The following is an 18,848-nucleotide window of genomic DNA, read 5'->3' on the forward strand; positions in this document are numbered from 1 at the left end:
ACCACTGTCTGACTTCGACCGGTTAGCCAGTTCTCTATCCAACTGTCTAGATTTCCCACTAACCCATGCCTCCTGACTTTCTGCATAAGCCTACCATGGGGAACCTTATCAAATGCCTTACTAAAATCCATGTACACTAAATCCACTGCTCTACCCTCATCCACGATAAGACTCGTAAGGCAAGACCTACCCCTCACAAATCCCTGTTGGCTGTCCCTAATCAAGCAATGTTTTTCCAGATACTCATAAATCCCATCCCTCAGTCCCCTTTCCATTACTTTGCCTACCACCAAAATAAGACTAACTGGCCTAGAGTCGCAGGTAGATAGGATAGTGAAGGAGGTGTTTGGTATGCTTTCTTTTATTGGTCAAGAGTATTAAGTACAGGAGTTGGGAGGTCATGTTGCAGCTGTACAGGACATTGGTTAGGCCATTGTTGGAATATTGCGTGAAACTCTGGTCTTGTTCCAATCAGGAAGATTAGATTAGATTCCCTACAGTGTGGAAACTTGTGGAACCTGAAAGGGTTCAGAAAAATTTACAAGGATGTTGCCAGAGTTGGAGGATTTGAGCTACAGGGAGAGGCTGAACAGACTTGGGCTGTTTTTGCTGGAGCGCCGGAGGTTGAGGGGTGACCTTATAGAACGTAGGACAGTACAGCACAGAACAGGCCCTTCAGCCCATGATGTTGGGCCGACCATTGATCCTCATGTATGCACCCTCAAATTTCTGTGACCATATGCATGTCCAGCAATCTCTTGAATGTCCCCAATGACCTTGCTTCCACAACTGCTGCTGGCAACGTATTCCATGCTCTCACAACTCTCTGAGTAAAGAACCCACCTCTGACATCCCCTCTATACTTTCCTCCAACCAGCTTAAAACTATCACCCCTCATGTTAGCCATTTCTGCCCTGGGAGATAGTCTCTGGCTATCGACTCTTTAATCTATGCCTCTGATTATCTTGTATACCTCAATTAGGTCCCCTCTTCTCCTCCTTTTCTCCAATGAAAAAAGTCCGGACTCAGTCAATTTCTCTTCATAAGATAAGCCCTCCAGTCCAGGCAGCATCCTGGTAAACCTCCTCTGAACCCTCTCCAAAGCATCCACATCTTTCTTATAATGGGGCAACCAGAACTGGACGCAGTATTCCAAGTGCTGTCTAGCCAAAGTTTTATAGAGCTGCAACAACATCTCACAACTCTTAAACCCAATACCCCTGTTAATGAAAGCCAAAATACCATATGCTTTCTTAACAACCCTGTCCACTTGGGTGGCCATTTTAAAGGATCTATGTACCTGCACACCAAGGCTTTCAAATTCGACCTTACAAAATGCATCACCTTGCATTTATCCAGGTTGAACTCCATCTGCCACCTCTCAGTCTATCTCTGCATCCTGTCAATGTCATGCTGCAGCTTACAGCAGCCTTCTATACTGTCAATGACACCTCCAATCTTTGTGTCCCCTGTAATCTTGCTGACCCATCCTTCAATTCCCTCATCCCAAGTCATTAATAAAAGTTACAAAGAGTAGAGGCCCAAGTACAGAGCCCTGTGGAACACCACTCACCATTGACTTCCAGGCAGAATATTTTCCTTCTACTACCACTTGCTGTCTTCTGTTGGCCAGCCAATTCTGTATCCAGACAGCTAAGTTCCCCTGTATCCCATTCCTCCTGATCTTCTGAATGAGCCTACCATGGGGAACCTGATCAAATGCCTTTCTGAAGTCCATATACACCACATCCACAGCTCGACCTCATCAACTTTTCTAGTTACATCCTCAAAGAATTCGATAAGTTTTGTGAGGCTTGACCTGCCCCTCACAAATCCATGTTGACTGTATTTAATCAAGCCATGCTCTTCCAGATGGTCATGAATCCTATCCCTCAGAATCCTTTCTAACACCTTGCAGACGACAGACGTGAGACATACTAGTCTGTAATTGTCAGGGATTTCCCTATTTCCTTTCTTGAAGAGAATTTGCCTCTCTCCAGTCCTCAGGTACAACTCCAGTGGAGAGTGAGGATGCAAAGATCTTTGCAAGTGGCGAAGCAATTGCATTCCTTGTTTCCCAAAGCAGCCAAGGACAAATCTGGTCTGGGCCTGGCGACTTGTCAATCTTGATGTGCTGAAAATCTTGTCAAACATCAGCTTCCTCTTTCTCTATCCATTTCAGCATGCACCCCTCTCTGCAAAGGTTTCATTCACGACAAAGTTCGTTTCTTTCATAAAGACAGAAGCAAAAACTCATTTAGGGCTTCCCCTACCTCCTCAGACTCCACACACGTTCCATATGCTAACCCTGATCGGCCCTACTTTTTCTCACGTAAGTGTAAAATGTCTTTGTGTTCTCCCTAATCCGTTCTGCCAAGCCTTTCTCGTGCCCCCTTCTGGCTCTCCTCAGACCATTTTTGAGCTCCTTCCTCGCCTGCCTGCAATCCTCTAGAGCTGAGCTTGACCCTAGCTTCCTCCACCTTATGTAGGCTACTTTCTTCCTTTTGACGAGAAGCTCCACTGCTCTCATCATCCAAGGTTCCTTTATCTTACCTCTTCTTGCCTGTCTCAGAGGGACATATTTATTTATCACTCACAACAACTTTTCCTTAAATAGTCTCCACATGTCTATGGTGCCTTTACCATGCAACAATTGCTCCCAGTCCATGTTTCCTAACTCATGTCTAATCGCATCATAGTTTCCTCTTCACCAATTAAATATCCTCCCATTTTGCCTAATCCTCTCCTTCTCCATAGCTATGTAGAATGTGAGGCAGTTGTGGTCGCTATCACCAAAATGCTCTCCCACCATGAGATCTGATACCTGCCCCGACTCGTTTCCGAGCACCAAGTCTAGAATGGCCTCTCCCCTCGTCGGCCTGTCAATGTACTGAGTTATGAAACCCTCCTGAACACACCTTACAAAAACAGCTCCATTCAAATCTTCTGCTCGAAGGAGGTTCCAATCAATACTGGGAAAGTTAAAGTCACCCATTATAACAACCCGACTACGTCCACACTTTTCCAAAATCTGCCAACCTATGCTTTCTTCAATCTCCCTGCTGCTACTGGGGGGCCTGTAATAAACCCCTAACGAAGTGACTGCTCCCTTGCTGTTCCTAATTTCCACCCATACTGACTCGGTAGGCAGATCTTCCTCGACAATGGAAGCTTCTGTAGTTGTGATACCCTTTCTGGTTAGCAGTGCTACACCCCCTCCTCTTTTCCCCCCTCCCTATTCTTTTTAAATGCTCTAAACCCTTGAGGTTTACAAAATCATAAGGGGAATGGATAGGGCAAATATACAAAGTCTTTTCCCTGTGGTCAGGGAGCCCAGAACTAGAGGGCATAGGTTTAAGGTGAGAGGGGAAAGATATAAAAGTGACCTAAGGGGCAACTTTTTCACGCAGAGGGTGGTACGTGTATGGAGAGAGTTTCCAGAGGAAGTGGTGGAGGCTGGTACAATTACAACATTTAAAAGGTTTGGTGTATGAATAGGGAGGGTTTGGAGGGATATGGGCAGGGTGCTGGCAGGTGGGACTAGATTGGGTTGGGATATTTGGCCGGTATGGAAGGGTTGGAGCAAAGGGTCTGTTTCCATGCTGTACATCTCTATGACTCTATGATTCTATTTAAACATGCATTATATTCCCACCCTATCTAATAAAGAAAATGAATTCTAGGAGTTGTGGTTTGTAATACTCACATTGTATTGTATAATGGCCCTCTGCTGGCATGTTATCTTCAGTACTATCGCACTCTTTGCTTACCAGTTGCTTGTTGGCAGTCTCTAAGCGATCTATGAGAAAGAGGAAATCTTTTGTTAGAATATTTCAAAATATCAACTGACATATGTAAACTAAATTAATTCCACAGCTCTACTCAAATTAAATTTCCAAACAGGTTGTGAATGGTGTTTTCAGAATGCAACTTCCTACAAATCCAAGTCATTACTGATTTTCAGACTAGCTCACATTTCAGGTAACGATTTCTCATTAACATTTCATCCAGAGATCTGGATTCCTATTCATGGTCTAAGGATGTTTCAAAATGCTTTACAGCCAATTACCAATTTCTGAAATTTGGTCACTGTTGCAACATAGGAAACTTACACATAAGATCCCATGAACAGTAATGTGGTAATAAACTGATAATACCCAAGCTGGTGTCGATTGTGCGGTGCTGGAAAAGTACAGTAGGTCAGGCAGCATCCAAGGAGCAGGAGAATCGACATTCCGGGCAAAAGCCCTTCATCAGGTTGCTTAGATAGAAATGCCAACATCTAATCATCCAGCTATTGACAAATGGGACAGGCCACTTCTGTGTTGCAATGTCATTTTCTGCCTTCTCCACATCTGTGTCTGAACCCGTCATAGCATGGAAACAGACCTTTCAGTCCAATTGGTTCATGCCAACCAGATATGCTAAATTAATCTCCTCCCGTTTGTCAGCACTTGGCCCATATCCCTCTACACCTTTGCTATTCATATATCCATCCAGGTGTATTTTAAATGCTGTAATTTTACCAGTGTTCATCACTTTCACTGGCAGCTCATTCTATAAACGCATCACCCTCTGTGTGAAAAAGCTGTCTCATAGGTCTCTACTAAATCTTTCCTCCCCACCTTAAAGTTATGCCCCTCTAGCTTTGGACTCTCCCACATTGGGGAAAAGACCTTGGCTATTCATCCTACCTATGCCACTCATGATTTTATAAACCTCTATAAAGGTCACCCCTTCAGCCTGCAATGCTCGAGGGAAAAATAGCCCCGACCTATTCAGCCTCCCCCTATAGCTCAAACTCTCCAACCCTGGCAACATCCTTGCAAATCTTTCCTGAACCCTTTCTTTCAAACTTCACAATGTCCTTCCTATAGCTGGAACACAGTATTCCAAAAATGGCTGAGCCAATGTCCAGTACATGACCTCCCAACTCCTATTCTCAATTCACTGACCAGTAAAGGCAAGCATTACTTCTTCACTATCCTGTCTGCTTGCAACTCTACTTTCAAGGAACTATTAACCCACACTCCAAGCATGAGAGGCATAGGTAGGATGTGTTCAGTAACACACCCCAGGGCCACCATTAAGTGTATAAGTCCTACACTGATGTGCCTTCCCAAAATGCAGCACCTCATGTTTATCTAAATTAAATTCCACCTGTCATGCCTCAGCCCATCTGCCCAATACAATGCATTTGACACAATGCCACATAACAGACTTGTGAGATAAATTATAGATCATGGAATAAAAGGGACAATAGCAACACAGATGCAAATTGGCTGAGGGATAAGTAACAGAGTAATAGTTAATGAATATTTTTCACGCTGGAAGGTGGTTTGTAGTGGAGTTCCCACTCCATGGGGCTCTGTATTATAAGCAAATTTGTTTCAATGAACATTAGAAATCGTTTCTGCTCTGAATGCATTATCCTGCTTGGCTTTTGTATTGTGGTATTGTCCATCAGTTTCTCTCTCCCACCCATCGCAAACCTTCCTTTTTTGTACATCCTGCAATTTAATCCACTTAAACTGCATTATAAACTTAGATTTCTGCCATTTTTCACTTCTGCTGAAAGTTCATCAAACCAAAACATTACATTTCTCTACAGATGCTGCCTAACCAGCTGAATATTTCCAGTCTTTTTTTTTGCCTTAAATCACGCATGTAGATTGGGGAAGGAACTACAGAACTAAACAATAAACATCTTAAATGTGGGAAGTTCAAAAACATTTGACCAGATTTCATCACACAGCAACTTACAGCACCTAATAAGGTGCATTATCTCAATAATTAAAATTCATTTGTTTAGGAGTGTACTATCAATATAAACAGATATTTGAGAAGATCAGATCACTAGGCTTGAATTTCTGTATCTCTCCCCAAAATACCTCTAAGGTCCCTATTGAAGTCATATAGTCTTCGTATTTCGCCTTCCAATTTATTCCTCAAGGCTTTATCCAATGTCTCTCGTTTGGTAGTGGACTTCACCAAGTTTTCATGGGCTTCTGAGATTCGCCAAATTTCCATTTCAAACTGTAGAAGAGCACAATAGAAATAGTGCAACAATTGTTACCTCTAGATTCCATTTATATATAATAGAGCTGTTCAGAGAAAATAACATGATTCACTTGTTAAAAACACATGCAGGTGACTTCATTAACGTAACTTCAATCAAAAATTTCTTTGAAGCTGAAACAGACAAATCCAATGACTTAAAATGAATTACACAACTGTAATATTTTCTCATTGAAATAACAGGACAAGTTTGTTTTCATACCAGAGAATAACAAGAGATCAAACAGAAGGCACAGAAACTTGTATACAAGTGAGTTTAATGGGCTGCTTTAACTGAATTGAATGACTGGAAGCAAGCTATTATTGCCCAGTATAAAATTAATTTAAAATCTTTACACTGTCCTGGAGGAATGAACAGCACAATATAGTAACATTATCAGCTAGTCACTGTAGAAAGGAGTAAACACAATAATCAAAAGTGACATTATAATAATTGGAATCTTATCTTTTCTTTCCAAACATTGTCTTTTTAAAAGTCAGTCAATTCCAACGAAAACACAAATCTTACAGAACAGAATCATGGAATTCTAGAATTTTACAGTAAAAAGGAGGCCACTCAACCCATTGAGAGCATCAGCTCTCAAAAGAGCTACCCAGCAAATCTCATTTTCTAGTCCTATCTCCATAGCTCTCTAAGTTCATTACTGTCAAATACATATACAGCTGTATTTTAAAACTCCTAAAGAATCCATCTCAACCACTCTCTCAGGCAGTGCATTCCAAATCCTAACAATGCTCCGAGTAAAGAAGTTTCTCCTCATCTCACTCCTAGCTCTTCTGCTATCAGTCTTGAAACTGAGTCCCCTAGTTACTGACATAATGGAAGCAGAAAATCCTCCTTTACCCTGTCAAAATTGTTCATAATTTTGAGCATCTCAATAAGATTAGGAAGTGACCTAATCTTCTTTGCTCTGAAGAGTAGAAGTCCAAATATTAAATCCTGTGCCTAAAATCCCTCATTCCTACTTATCATTCTAGTAAATCTCTTTTGAACTCTCTCAAGGGTTTTAATATCCTTTCTGAAATAAGGTGCCCAGAATCGAATACAATACTCCAAAGGTGCTCTGACCAATGCTTTGTACAGGTGTAGTATCATTTAATTGCATGTATATTCTATGCCTTTATTTATAAACCCAAGGATCTCAACTGTTTCAAGTTGCCAAGCCACCTTCAGAGAATCATGCACATTGATCCTGAGGTCCCTCTGCTCCTATCCTCCCCTCAAGTTGGACCATTGAGCCTTTATTTTCTCTTAGTGTTTCTTTGCCAAAATGCATACTTCATATTTCTCTGCATTGAAATTTATCTGCCAGGGTCTATCCATTTGACCAACTTGTCAATGTCCCTTTGAAGTCACTCTGCGCCATCCTCACAATTCACTATTCTTCCTAGCTGACCACCATTTTTAACTCAACTCCAAACTGAAAAATGCTCACTTATATCTATCCTCTATTTCTTAACTTTTATCCAACTTCTAACGCATGCTGCCACAGACCCATCAATCCCAAACATTTCTAATTTTCTAACCAACCTACCACGTGGCACCATATCAAATGTCTTCTGAAAATCCAGAGCCAGTGCTTTGAAAACATATAAACAATGAAATTTTTGAACATGTTGATTATAACATTCCAAAATGAATCTATTTCCAGAAAAAAAAGTATATAGCAGCATTTACTAAGTCAAAGTTAAAAATCACACAACACCAGGTTATAGTCCAACAGATTCAACTGGAAGCACTAGCTTTCCGAGGTGACAACCACCTGATGAAGGAGGGTTGTTCTGAAAGCTAGTGCTTCCAATTAAATCTGTTGGACTATAACCTGATTTGTGAGATTTTTAACTTTGTACATCCCAGTCCAACACCGGCATCTCCAAATCATGTTTACTAAGTCAAGAATAGATTCAGCTTGGAAACACTTGATTGTACATGAGGTGGTCAGTAATGGTTTCCATCAAAATGATACATTTGCAGAAGAGTTGAGAAAGGACATGAGTGGAAAGGATCGGAGTGTGTGGGGTAATACAGTTTATAAATATATTTGGAGGAATTGGAGCTGACTAGAAATATGTTGAACAGGATACAGTAGGCCAGAAACACCTTTTCGGTCAGCCAGTTCCCATTGTTAGTGACAGCCTAATATCTATTAAGCGAGCTACCTTCCTACATAACGTAACTCTAATGAGATTAAAAGAGGGACATTGGGGTAATTTTTTGGCATTCACATTTACAGAATCAGATCTGGTCAGCAATTAGTGTACATCAGAAGATTGCAGCTGTGTTGTCTGTAATGTCTTTATATTGGCTCAAGGTGATTTTACCATCAGTACAAACTTGGAGAAGTCAGGCTTTGAATGTGATCTATAAAAAGGGCAGCATGTGAACAATAGAAATGTTGAAGATGCATGCAAAACAAAGGTGAGGAAACCAATTAGAGGAAGAATAGGGACGTAAGCAAATAGAAGAATGGAGCAAAGTTAGCACAAGAAAAATGTGAAGTTGAATAAAAAAGGGCAATATGAAGGTGAAGACAAAGTCTGAGAGAATTCTTTGTCAAGGATTATTGCTTAACAAGATTAAACAGATCCTTTGAATATATTGGGTCATTATGTTAGGAGGGCAAGAAACCATTTGGTACATTTGGATTAGATTAGATTACATTAGATTACTTACAGTGTGGAAACAGGCCCTTCGGCCCAACAAGTTCACACCGACCCGCCGAAGCGCAACCCACCCATACCCCTACATTTACCTAACACCACGGGAAATTTAGAATAGCCAATTTACCTGACTGGCATATTTTTGTACTGTGGGAGGAAACCCACGCAGACATGGGGAGAATGTGCAAACTCCACACAGTCAGTCGCCTGAGTCGGGAATTGCACCCAGGTCTCTGGCGCTGTGAGGCAGCAGTGCTAATCACTGTGCCACTATGCCACCCATTTAGTCACAATGATATTTCGCCATGCAAGTTGCTAACTACATCATCACAACCTTGTGAGCAGCATGGTTAGCACTGCTGCCTCACAGCGCCAGAGACCTGGGTTCAAATGTCTGTGTGGAGTTTGCACATTGTGCCCATGTCTGCGTGGGTTTCCTCCCACAGTCCAAAAAAAATGTGCAGGTTAGATGAATTGGCCATGCAAAATTGCCCGTAGTGTTAGGTGAAGGAGTAAATGTAGGAGAAAGGGTCTGGGTGGGCTGCTCTTCGGAGGGTTGATGTGGACTTGTTGGGCCGAAGGGCCTGTTTCCACACTGTAAGTAATCTAAGTAGAAACCTTGCACAATGAATGCAACTGGGCATCCAGAACTTGAATGAACACCACTGAGGATCTCCTTAACTAAGTTGATTTAGAGATTGTGGAATTAATGACTCAAGAACAGGAAAGAAAAGGTGATTTCAATGTTAAATTATATACCAAAATTAAATAATTGGAAGCATAATAGGAGAAAAAGTCAAAATATTTTTCTTACTCTCTAACAATAGTTAAGATCTTTAGATGAGAAACATTTAATAGGTAAATTTCAATGCCAGACAATATTCAATACTGATCCTATCTTTAAAAGCATATGAAGAAATGGAAATGTATAAAATTGACCATTTTTGAGGATATTCTCTTCTCTCTCATCTGTTAATGTGAGTGTTCTTCTCCCATGTGGCTGTGGAGCTTGTTGTAAAGCTTCTTTCTTTCTCCAAGTCTAAATTTCTGTTGACCTTCTGTTGAAGGGTGAATTATGGCTTCTCTTGATGATACAAGGGTCTGTCTCAACCTTACTTGTGGTGCTTTTCTTCAATAATTGTACCTTTTCTAGATTGGTGTCTTACCCATATTGTCCCAATGAGTATTCTCAAGCTATGATGGTTACTGAAATTTCAAACACTGTTGTCTCTATGCAGTCTCCTCTCATTATTTTACTCTGTTGTAGGTGTTCTGCAGAATTACTACTTCCAACTAATGGTAAAATAGGAGCCAAAGTTTATACAAAGCTGCAGTGTCATCAGAACCATGTCTTGCTAATGTGTTACCAACAGTGCCTGCAGCATCGAGTAACATAATTATCTGGTCTTTCTGGCATTTCAGTTGAAGCCTGTACCCCCAGTTCTGTAACCTGTTCATTTATTTTCTTCCAGTTTTTCCATTCTTGGACCCATGATGCTCTTTCACAATTCTAGGATGCGTTCCATGTTGCTATTATATCCACCATTGCTCATGGCTTTGGGCCTTTGCGCACTGCTATCTGGTCTCTGAGTCTGTATTCCAATAGCTATTATGAGTTTTCAAGATGTTTTAGTTTATCTTCTTAATTTCAAAGTTCTGTTTAACTGCTGGCTTTGATGCTTCTTTATTCTTTTCTACGGTCACCTATTACACTGCCATCATCTGAAGTCGCTGTAATATTTATATCGAAACAAAACCAGGCTTCATCAGTATCACTTATCTTTTAACAGGAAAGAATCATTAATTGCATTATAAAAGGTGCAAGATTAACTTTGCTTTCCCCAAAATCACTATACTATAAACCGAAGGAGCTACAATAATATCTCAATTTAAAAGTGGATCCTTGAAAACTAAAACTCATTAATATGCAAACATTTCTGAAAACGGAATTAAATTTGATTCTTAGCTTAAAGCATTCAATCTGTTTATGAAATCTTCAAGAGTCCGTCAAAGAGAAAGCTTAGAGGAAATAGCATTGCATTATTGAAGGAAAGGATGTGACTGTATGCATTTGATTTCAGTGCTCTTTTTTAATGGATGAAAGGATTTATCATACACTTACTCTACACAGGTGCTCAAATAGCTGTTACTAAGACATAGCTACTTAGGAATGTCAAATCACATGGAATTGGAGCCCACGTCTGTCAGGTTTCAGATATCCTCTCAATACAAGACCATAAGACATAGGAGTGGAAATAAGGCCATTCAGCCCATCAAGTCCACTCCACCATTCAATCATGGCTGATGGGCATTTCAACTCCATTTACCTGCATTCTCCCCATAGCCCTTAATTCCTTGTGACATCAAGAATCTATCAATCTCTGCCTCGAAGACATTTAGCTTCCCAGCCTCCACTGCACTCTGCGGCAATAAATTCCACAGGCCCACCACTCTCTGGCTGAAGAAACGTCTCCGCATTTCTGTTCTGAATTTACCCCCTCTAAGGCTGTGTCCACGGGTCCTAGTCTCTCGCCTAACGGAAATAATTTCCTAGCGTCCACCCTTTCCAAGCCATGTATTATCTTGTAAGTTTCTATTCAGTCTCCCCTTAATCTTCTAAACTCCAATGAATACAATCCCAGGATCCTCAGCCGTTCCTCATATGTTAGACCTACCATTCCAGGGATCATCCATGTGAATCTCCGCTGGACACGTTCCAGTGCCAGTATGTCCTTCCTGAGGTGTGGAGACCAAAACTGGACACTGTACTCCAAACGGGGCCTAACCAGAGCTTTATAAAGTCTCAGTAGCACAACGGTGCTTTTATATTCCAACCCTCTTGAGATAAATGACAACATTGCATTCGCTTTCTTAATCACGCACTCAACCTGCATGTTTACCTTTAGAGAATCCTCAACTAGCACTCCCAGATCCCTTTTGTACTTTGGCTTTACGAATTTTGTCACCGTTTAGAAAGTAGTCCATGCTTGTATTTTTTTCCAAAGTGCAAGACCTCGTATTTGCTCACATTGAATTCCATCAGCCATTTCCTGGACCACTCTCCCAAACTGTCTAGATCTTTCTGCAGCCTCCCCACTTCCTCAGTACTACCTGCCTGTCCACCTAACTTCGTATCATTGGCAAACTTTGCTAGAATGTCCCCAGTCCCTTCATCCAGATCATTAATATATAACATGAACAGCTGTGGCCCCAACACTGAACCCTGCGGGACACCGCTGGTTACCGGCTGCCTTTCCGAAAAAGAACCTTTTATCCCAACTCTCTGTCTTCTGTCAGACAGCCAATCCTCAATCCATCCCAGTAGCTCACCTCGAACACCATGGGCCCCCACTTTGCTCAGCAGCCTCCCGTGTGGCACCTTTTCAAAGGCCTTTTGGAAGTCTAGTTAGAGCACATCCACTGGGTTTCCCTACTTGTCACCTCTTCAAAGAATTCCAACAGGTTTGTCAGGCACGACCTCCCCTTACTAAATCCATGTTGACTTGTTCTAATCTGACTCTGCTCTTCCAAGAATTTAGAAACCTCATCCTTAATGATGGATTCTAGAATTTTACCAACAACCGAGGTTAGGCTAATTGGCCTATAATTTTCCATCTTTTGTCCTGATCCTTTCTTGAACAAGGGGGTTACAACAGCGATCTTCCAATCATCTGGGACTTTCCCTGACTCCAGTGACTTTTGAAAGATCTCAACCAACGCCTCCGATATTTCCTCAGCCACCTCCCTCAGAACTCTAGGATGTATCCCATCGGGGCCATGTACATCTTTTGTACATGTATGTTTCATAAAATGTGTTCATATTTGCTTATGAGAGAGTAGTCTCATCTTACTATATTGTGGCAAGCAATGAAACCACCCACAATGCTAGAAGAAAGTGGCAACTAATGCCTCAAACTAAGCCTAGAGGCAACACAGATAGCAGCCTAGCATTCCAAACCTAGCAGCGGAGAAACATTTTGAAGAGAAACTTAGCAGGTGACCAGAAACAGTTTTGGACTTAAAAGGCCCATCTAGGTACTAAACCACAGAGGAGGTTTAGTATTCTAAAGCTGAAAAAGTGTTAAGAAAATCCACAACATAGAACATGAAACACAAGAAAAGTCAAATGAATCCACCAAAGTGAGCAATATTTGCCTGCTGATCAGAAAGCTTTACAGAAAAGCATAACCACACAATAGAGGAAACCTATGTTATGCTAATGTATTATTGGAAGGAAAGACAACTTTTAGGATGATATGAGCCACGCAGCAAATGCAATGATGTTGGAAAAAGCTATGTCTTTACCAGATCCTTTACAGGAGTGAACAGCCCTGATTAGATTGTGTATTTGTCAATGCTATTGGAACCATCTAATAGATGCCATACTGCTTCAGGCTACAATGACAAGCCAGACAAACATCAGATCAGTGTGTTGTTGTATGTTTGTGTTTGATGGCAGTGGCCATACCTCCTTCACCAGATAAGACATAGTCACAAAAAACTGCTAAATTCAATGATGGAAATCAGTCTTTTGACTGCCATTTCAGTTTAAGGCATAAATCCATTAAATTCAGCAACCAGGAAATAGGGAACTCTATCGATCTTCTATAAATTTCATACCACAATAGAGTCATACAGGTTGGAAACTGACCCATCCATGCCATTAAGTTTCCCAAATTTAACTAGTCCCATTTATTTGCATTTTGCTCATATCCATCTAAACTTTTCCAAATTATACATTGATCATAATGTCTTTTAAGTTTTGTAACAGTACCTACCATTCCACATATGAACCACCCTGTATGAAAAAGTTACCCGCAGGTCCATTTTAAAATTCTCCTCTCACCTTAAAATTATGATCTCTAAATTTGAATTGCCTAACCCTTGGGGAAAAGACCTTTACTATTCGCCTTTCATGATTTTATAAACCTCTATAAGGTCACCCCCTCAACCTCCTACACTCCCAGTTTATCCAGCCTCTCCTTATAACTTAAATCCTCCAATCCCGGTAACATCTTTTAAAATCTTTTCTGCATCCTCTCCAATTTAATAATATCCTTCCTATAGTAGGATGATCAGAAACGTACACAGTACTCCAAATATTTCCTCATCAACATCTTGCACAACCACAATATGACATTCCAATTACTAAACTCAATGAAGGCAAGTGTACCAAACATCTCCTCTACTACTCTTTCTACTTTTGTCAATATGAAAGAAGAGTTCATTTAGGATTGCACACTAGTGGGGTTGCAGGATGAAGCTTTATTAGAATATCTTTTTCAGTCTAAGAAAGACCTTACATAATAATAAACACCACAGTTCATTGGACTGACAGAAATTTGAAAGTGGAACAATATTATCTGAGAGGACAAAGAACCTTCCTGGGGCCAGGTGAATAACTCTTCAAGGGTCCAATTTGTTCATCAAATGACTACTAACTTATTGGGAAGACAGCAGCCACAAGGGGAAGAGGGAATTGCTCCTACTATTGATTCTTACCTGCATTGTGGTGGGAAACTCCACTTCAGTGCTAACCTTGCCCCCAGTTCACAATGCTGAATGCAATATTTGGTGTAAGGTAGGCCATTTTCATGTCATTACTAAGGCAATCTTAGAAGATTTCAACTAGAATATTTTAGTAAAATGGTTTCACAATGGACCAACCTAGTCTGTAATTGTCCAGAATGCAGATTCTATCCAGGATCAATCATTGAAGTGGACGTTCAATAAAAGCAAGTAGGTAATGAAAAGCTAATCTAAAAGGTGATGCTTAGGTCCAAATTGGATTGTGCCAATGTTCAACATCTAAAAACTGTCAATCTACAAAACAAAAGACAATAAAGTCTTCTGATGGGGCTTCCGTGCAAACTGTGAAGCACTTAAGTCTTCTTTCAAAGAGAAAAATAACCAATTTCTGGAACTTCCGAAGATACAAATTGCCTTTGCAAATTTTAAACCATCAAGAGGAGCTCAAACAAATCAAAGTTAACTAAGAATTGGTGTGCCCTAATTACGTCAAAAAAAGACTGCGAACCTAAACACTAAGCTGGCAGCAGTCCCACATTCATTAAAGCCTGGAGATAGAAAATAAGAAATTACAGGTTTACAAATGTCCTGTGTAGCCAATGTTCTCATAAATTGACACAAAAACTTATACATTTAAAAAGGAAAAAAAAAATCTCTCTTTCACAAAATATTAACAGATCCAAGATCACTATGAATGATTAGCTGACGAAAACCTTCTGAAGTGAACACTGAGTCATGAACTTGCGTTTGAAACACAAGAACAAAAATTTTCATTTAAGTTCGAAGACTGTCATGGACAGGCAATGTTAATGATGTTGACATGATATTGATCTTCTTAATAATGAAGGAAACCCTCCAGAGTGAGAATGAGCTTTTGAAAACGAGTGCTTCACTGACTTCCTATAGTATTTCTTTTTTCCATTTATCTCGCAGAAAACCAAGTGAAACATTTAGGTCCTGATCCATAAGAGAAAAAGAATCAATTTCTGGACGTCCAAAGGCAACTTTTAAAGTTAAACATCAAACGGATCTCAAACAGATCAGATTTTCTCATAAATGATGATTCAATTCTACATTGAGGGGCTCTTAACATATTAATGTATGCAGAGAAGCTGCTATCCATTCCACCCCTTCTCCAGACAAGAATAAGTGAATACATACATTCTATATGTTCTTCAAAACAGCCTCAAATGCTGTTTAAGATTAATGTCTCAAGCAAAAGGTACTTGTTGGGTGAAGGAAGTTAAAACAACTACCATAAATGATCTTGAGAGGTGATGTGGAATAAAGTTACCCACTTCTTTACACTAGAAATAGTTAATGGGCATGCAGAGAGGAATTATGTCACAGACACGTCAGACCAAATGGAAGTGAAACTAGAGGTTGAAGGGCTCCAGAAGATGTTTTCTCTTACTATGTCTTGTGTATAGTTATGGTTAATGAAACCTGTTAATGTTCACTTACAAGATGCAATTAGCAAAGTTATACAGCATGTAGCAAATGTTGATGACTACAGACACTAGCTGAATTCCAGAACAATACTCCACCCAATTGTCCTAATAATTCTATTGCTTTAAGTGTTCCAATGCATGACAGTAGCTCAAATGATGAAACCAGTCTTCTGTACTTATGTTATCATTTCTGGATACAAACAGATTTTAAACCACAAAGACACCATAAGTTGGCTGCTGTACTGTTAAAATATCAGGATGCAGACTGCATTAATGTTTAATATTACTTGTTTATACTTAGAAATTGTCCTAACTTTCAATGGAGTGGTATTGCCTGTTCATGTATGCATTAAGGTTCATCTGATGATGTGGGTTCTGCCTGTAAGTCTCTAGACTGTCAAGAAACCTGCAAAAGATCTTTGTGCCTTTCCCCACTTGCCATATTTTTTCATCGAGGGAAGTGATGAAGGTAATGGACTGAGCAAACATGGTACCAATCATTTGATTTTTCCAACTAAATTGACTTATCAGCACATGCCCCTTTCGATTGCCTGGAAGAATCCTGTTGCATAGGCATTTAATGGCCTGAGACATTCACAACTATAAGAAGGGTAAAACAAATCTTTGAAGAGTGTGGGCATCAGCTTCCAGCAAAATCTTGTGCTATCTTTTCAGTGGACTGAACAGCACAGGTGTCATTGTTTATATACATATTTACTTTGATATGGACAGGAGCACAAACATTTTTTAAAAGGTGCTTTTGAACTAAATTACCAGTTCCAGATATATTTTCCATACTGAGTTCTGTTATTAAAATTTCCCAGATGGTATTTTTTTTCTACAATGACAACAGTCAAAGGGAGTCATGTGTTATAATTTCGTCAGCTAAACAAAATGCAGCATATAATTTTGTTTTAAAGCTTACTGAGATTGGATTTATCATTCTGCTTTCCGCCTTTATGTCAGAAGAGTGTAAGATCTTACCAGTTCCACTTGGCTTGTTTATTGTACTCTAGGAATGCATGACAGATTCAGGTCATCTATCTGTCTAAAGAAGCCCTATCAAAACATCTTTGTGTAAGTTATGTTGGGGGTCAAGCTTGGTATAGTGTTATTCCACTCATATTTCAACAAAAACTGGAAAAGCCATTATAATTTCTATAAAAATGCTTTCTGCTCTCTGACGGCACCTGAGTGACAAGTAACCAACAATGTATGTTTGCAGACATGCATGAAAGGAACTGCGCCTGGTTTGTGTACTGTGATTTAAGTTTGCTAAGTTGACATACTGCGCTCGACTAAAACAAGCTACAAAAGTATGCAATTGGACAGGGCTATTGTTAACTTTAGTGTAGAATATCAGATTAACAAAACTGTTGTCATGGACCTTCAATTGTAATACCTCTCCAAATAAAATTAATTTATAAGGTGTGCTATGTATGTTTCTGTTTTACCAATTAGATGCAGAAATATTAAGCTGTCTTTTATACAAACTCCTGACAGCTCTGTCCAGGCATAGCAAACAAGCAGATAATATTGAGAAATTCTAATTACCTCTAAAGATCAAGATTCTTGAGAAATAAATCTGTCAGATCTAACTGTCTAAAACCGTATTCACAAGATTAAAATGGTTATGGTAAGTATCAATAACTCATTTTCACAACTAAAGCTGAAAACCATAATGCTTGTATGAAGCAGCTTGTAGTGGATAGATAAGGTCTCAGGACAAAAGTTCCGCAGAGTTGGAATCAACCTGATTAGGTTTGATCCAAATAGAATGAGTTCCAGTTCAGTCTGATCTATAATGATATTTGCTGAAAACATATTGTGAGGTATTTGAACACAAAGCATCAAACAAACGAAGCACAGTGAGAACACTCCTTTCTGCAAAATAAAGATTATAAAAATATCAGCACAGAAGGAGACCACATGATCCAGGATGCATGCATTTGTGCCAATTCCACAACAGATGTATCTCCCTTAATTAATAAACCTAAGCATATAAATTTGACTATTATCATTTATCCCCTACGAGATAAATAAAGTGAGTTGATGAAAAATGGTATTTAAGAGGGAATTAAAGAAGCACATAATAAGTATTTACTTGAATATTCCTTTCCTATTCTTCCTCTAAACCCATTAATAGTTTTCCATTTTAATTCCCTTTAAAGAGGTGTTCACTTCTCCTATAATGGCCTGCTCGTCACATCATTCTTAACACAGAGTTGAGGAAATAAATTCTTCTTAATATTTGTTTAAAATTTACTTTTGTCCAATGCAAATACATTTCTTTATCGTGCATAATAAATAAACCTAAATCAAATCAAATCTAATTCCCTCACTTTTGATCAGTTGATTCATGATAGAAACTTAGTTTAGAATGCCGATCCTGGTCTAAAACTGGTTTGCACCATATTGAAATTTAAAATTGCAGTTAGTTAGCAATAGAAAGATGATATCCTTAAAAGGTAGGAAATACAGAAATGTTTTAATTTTAAGACCTCAGATGCAATCTTCTTTTTAAAAAATAAAGCTTTCGGGCGGCACGGTGGCACAGTGGTTAGCACTGCTGCCTCACAGCGCCTGTAGACCCGGGTTCAATTCCCGACTCAGGCGACTGACTGTGTGGAGTTTGCACGTTCTCCCCGTGTCTGCGTGGGTTTCCTCCGGGTGCTCCGGTTTCCTCCCACAGTCCAAAGATGTGCGGGTCAGGAGAATTGGCCATGCTAAATTGCCCATAGTGTTAGATAAGGGGTAAATGTAGGGGTAGGGGTATGGGTGGGTTGCGCTTCGGCGGGTCGGTGTGGACTTGTTGGGCCGAAGGGCCTGTTTCCACACTGTAAGTCTAATCTAATCTTCCTCTGCTTGTAAAGAATTTTTGGTAAATTGTCATTCTCATGACACAGACAAATAATCTGTGCATCTTATTGGACTAGATTTGGAGATATATATACTACAGAAATTGTAACAATGGTATCTAATTCAAATTCCATATACATATAGGAGCAAATTACTGTCGATGCCAGAATCTGAAATGAAAACAAAAAATGCTGGAGATCACAACAGGTCAGGCAGGACCCATGGACAGAAAGGTTACCTTGCTTTCTCCCCATGGATGCTGCTTGACCC

The 18,848-nt window shown here is 39.8% G+C and overlaps 1 protein-coding gene across 3 annotated transcripts in view; it reads right to left on the minus strand.

Moving 5' to 3' along the window:
- The window catches only part of amotl1 (angiomotin like 1), a 244,441-nt gene that overhangs the window by 82,008 nt on the left and 143,585 nt on the right, over positions 1-18,848 (minus strand). For all 3 annotated transcript variants that reach the window (XM_060825947.1, XM_060825948.1, XM_060825949.1), the window contains exons 8-9: positions 5,892-6,036; positions 3,707-3,799 (exon numbers count right to left, since the gene is read on the minus strand). In XM_060825947.1, coding sequence (XP_060681930.1) covers positions 3,707-3,799; positions 5,892-6,036 — 238 coding nt within the window. The remainder of the gene's footprint in view (positions 1-3,706; positions 3,800-5,891; positions 6,037-18,848) is intronic.

Source organism: Hemiscyllium ocellatum, chromosome 6 (assembly GCF_020745735.1).
Source record: "Hemiscyllium ocellatum isolate sHemOce1 chromosome 6, sHemOce1.pat.X.cur, whole genome shotgun sequence".
Classification (NCBI taxonomy): Eukaryota; Metazoa; Chordata; class Chondrichthyes; order Orectolobiformes; family Hemiscylliidae; genus Hemiscyllium; species Hemiscyllium ocellatum.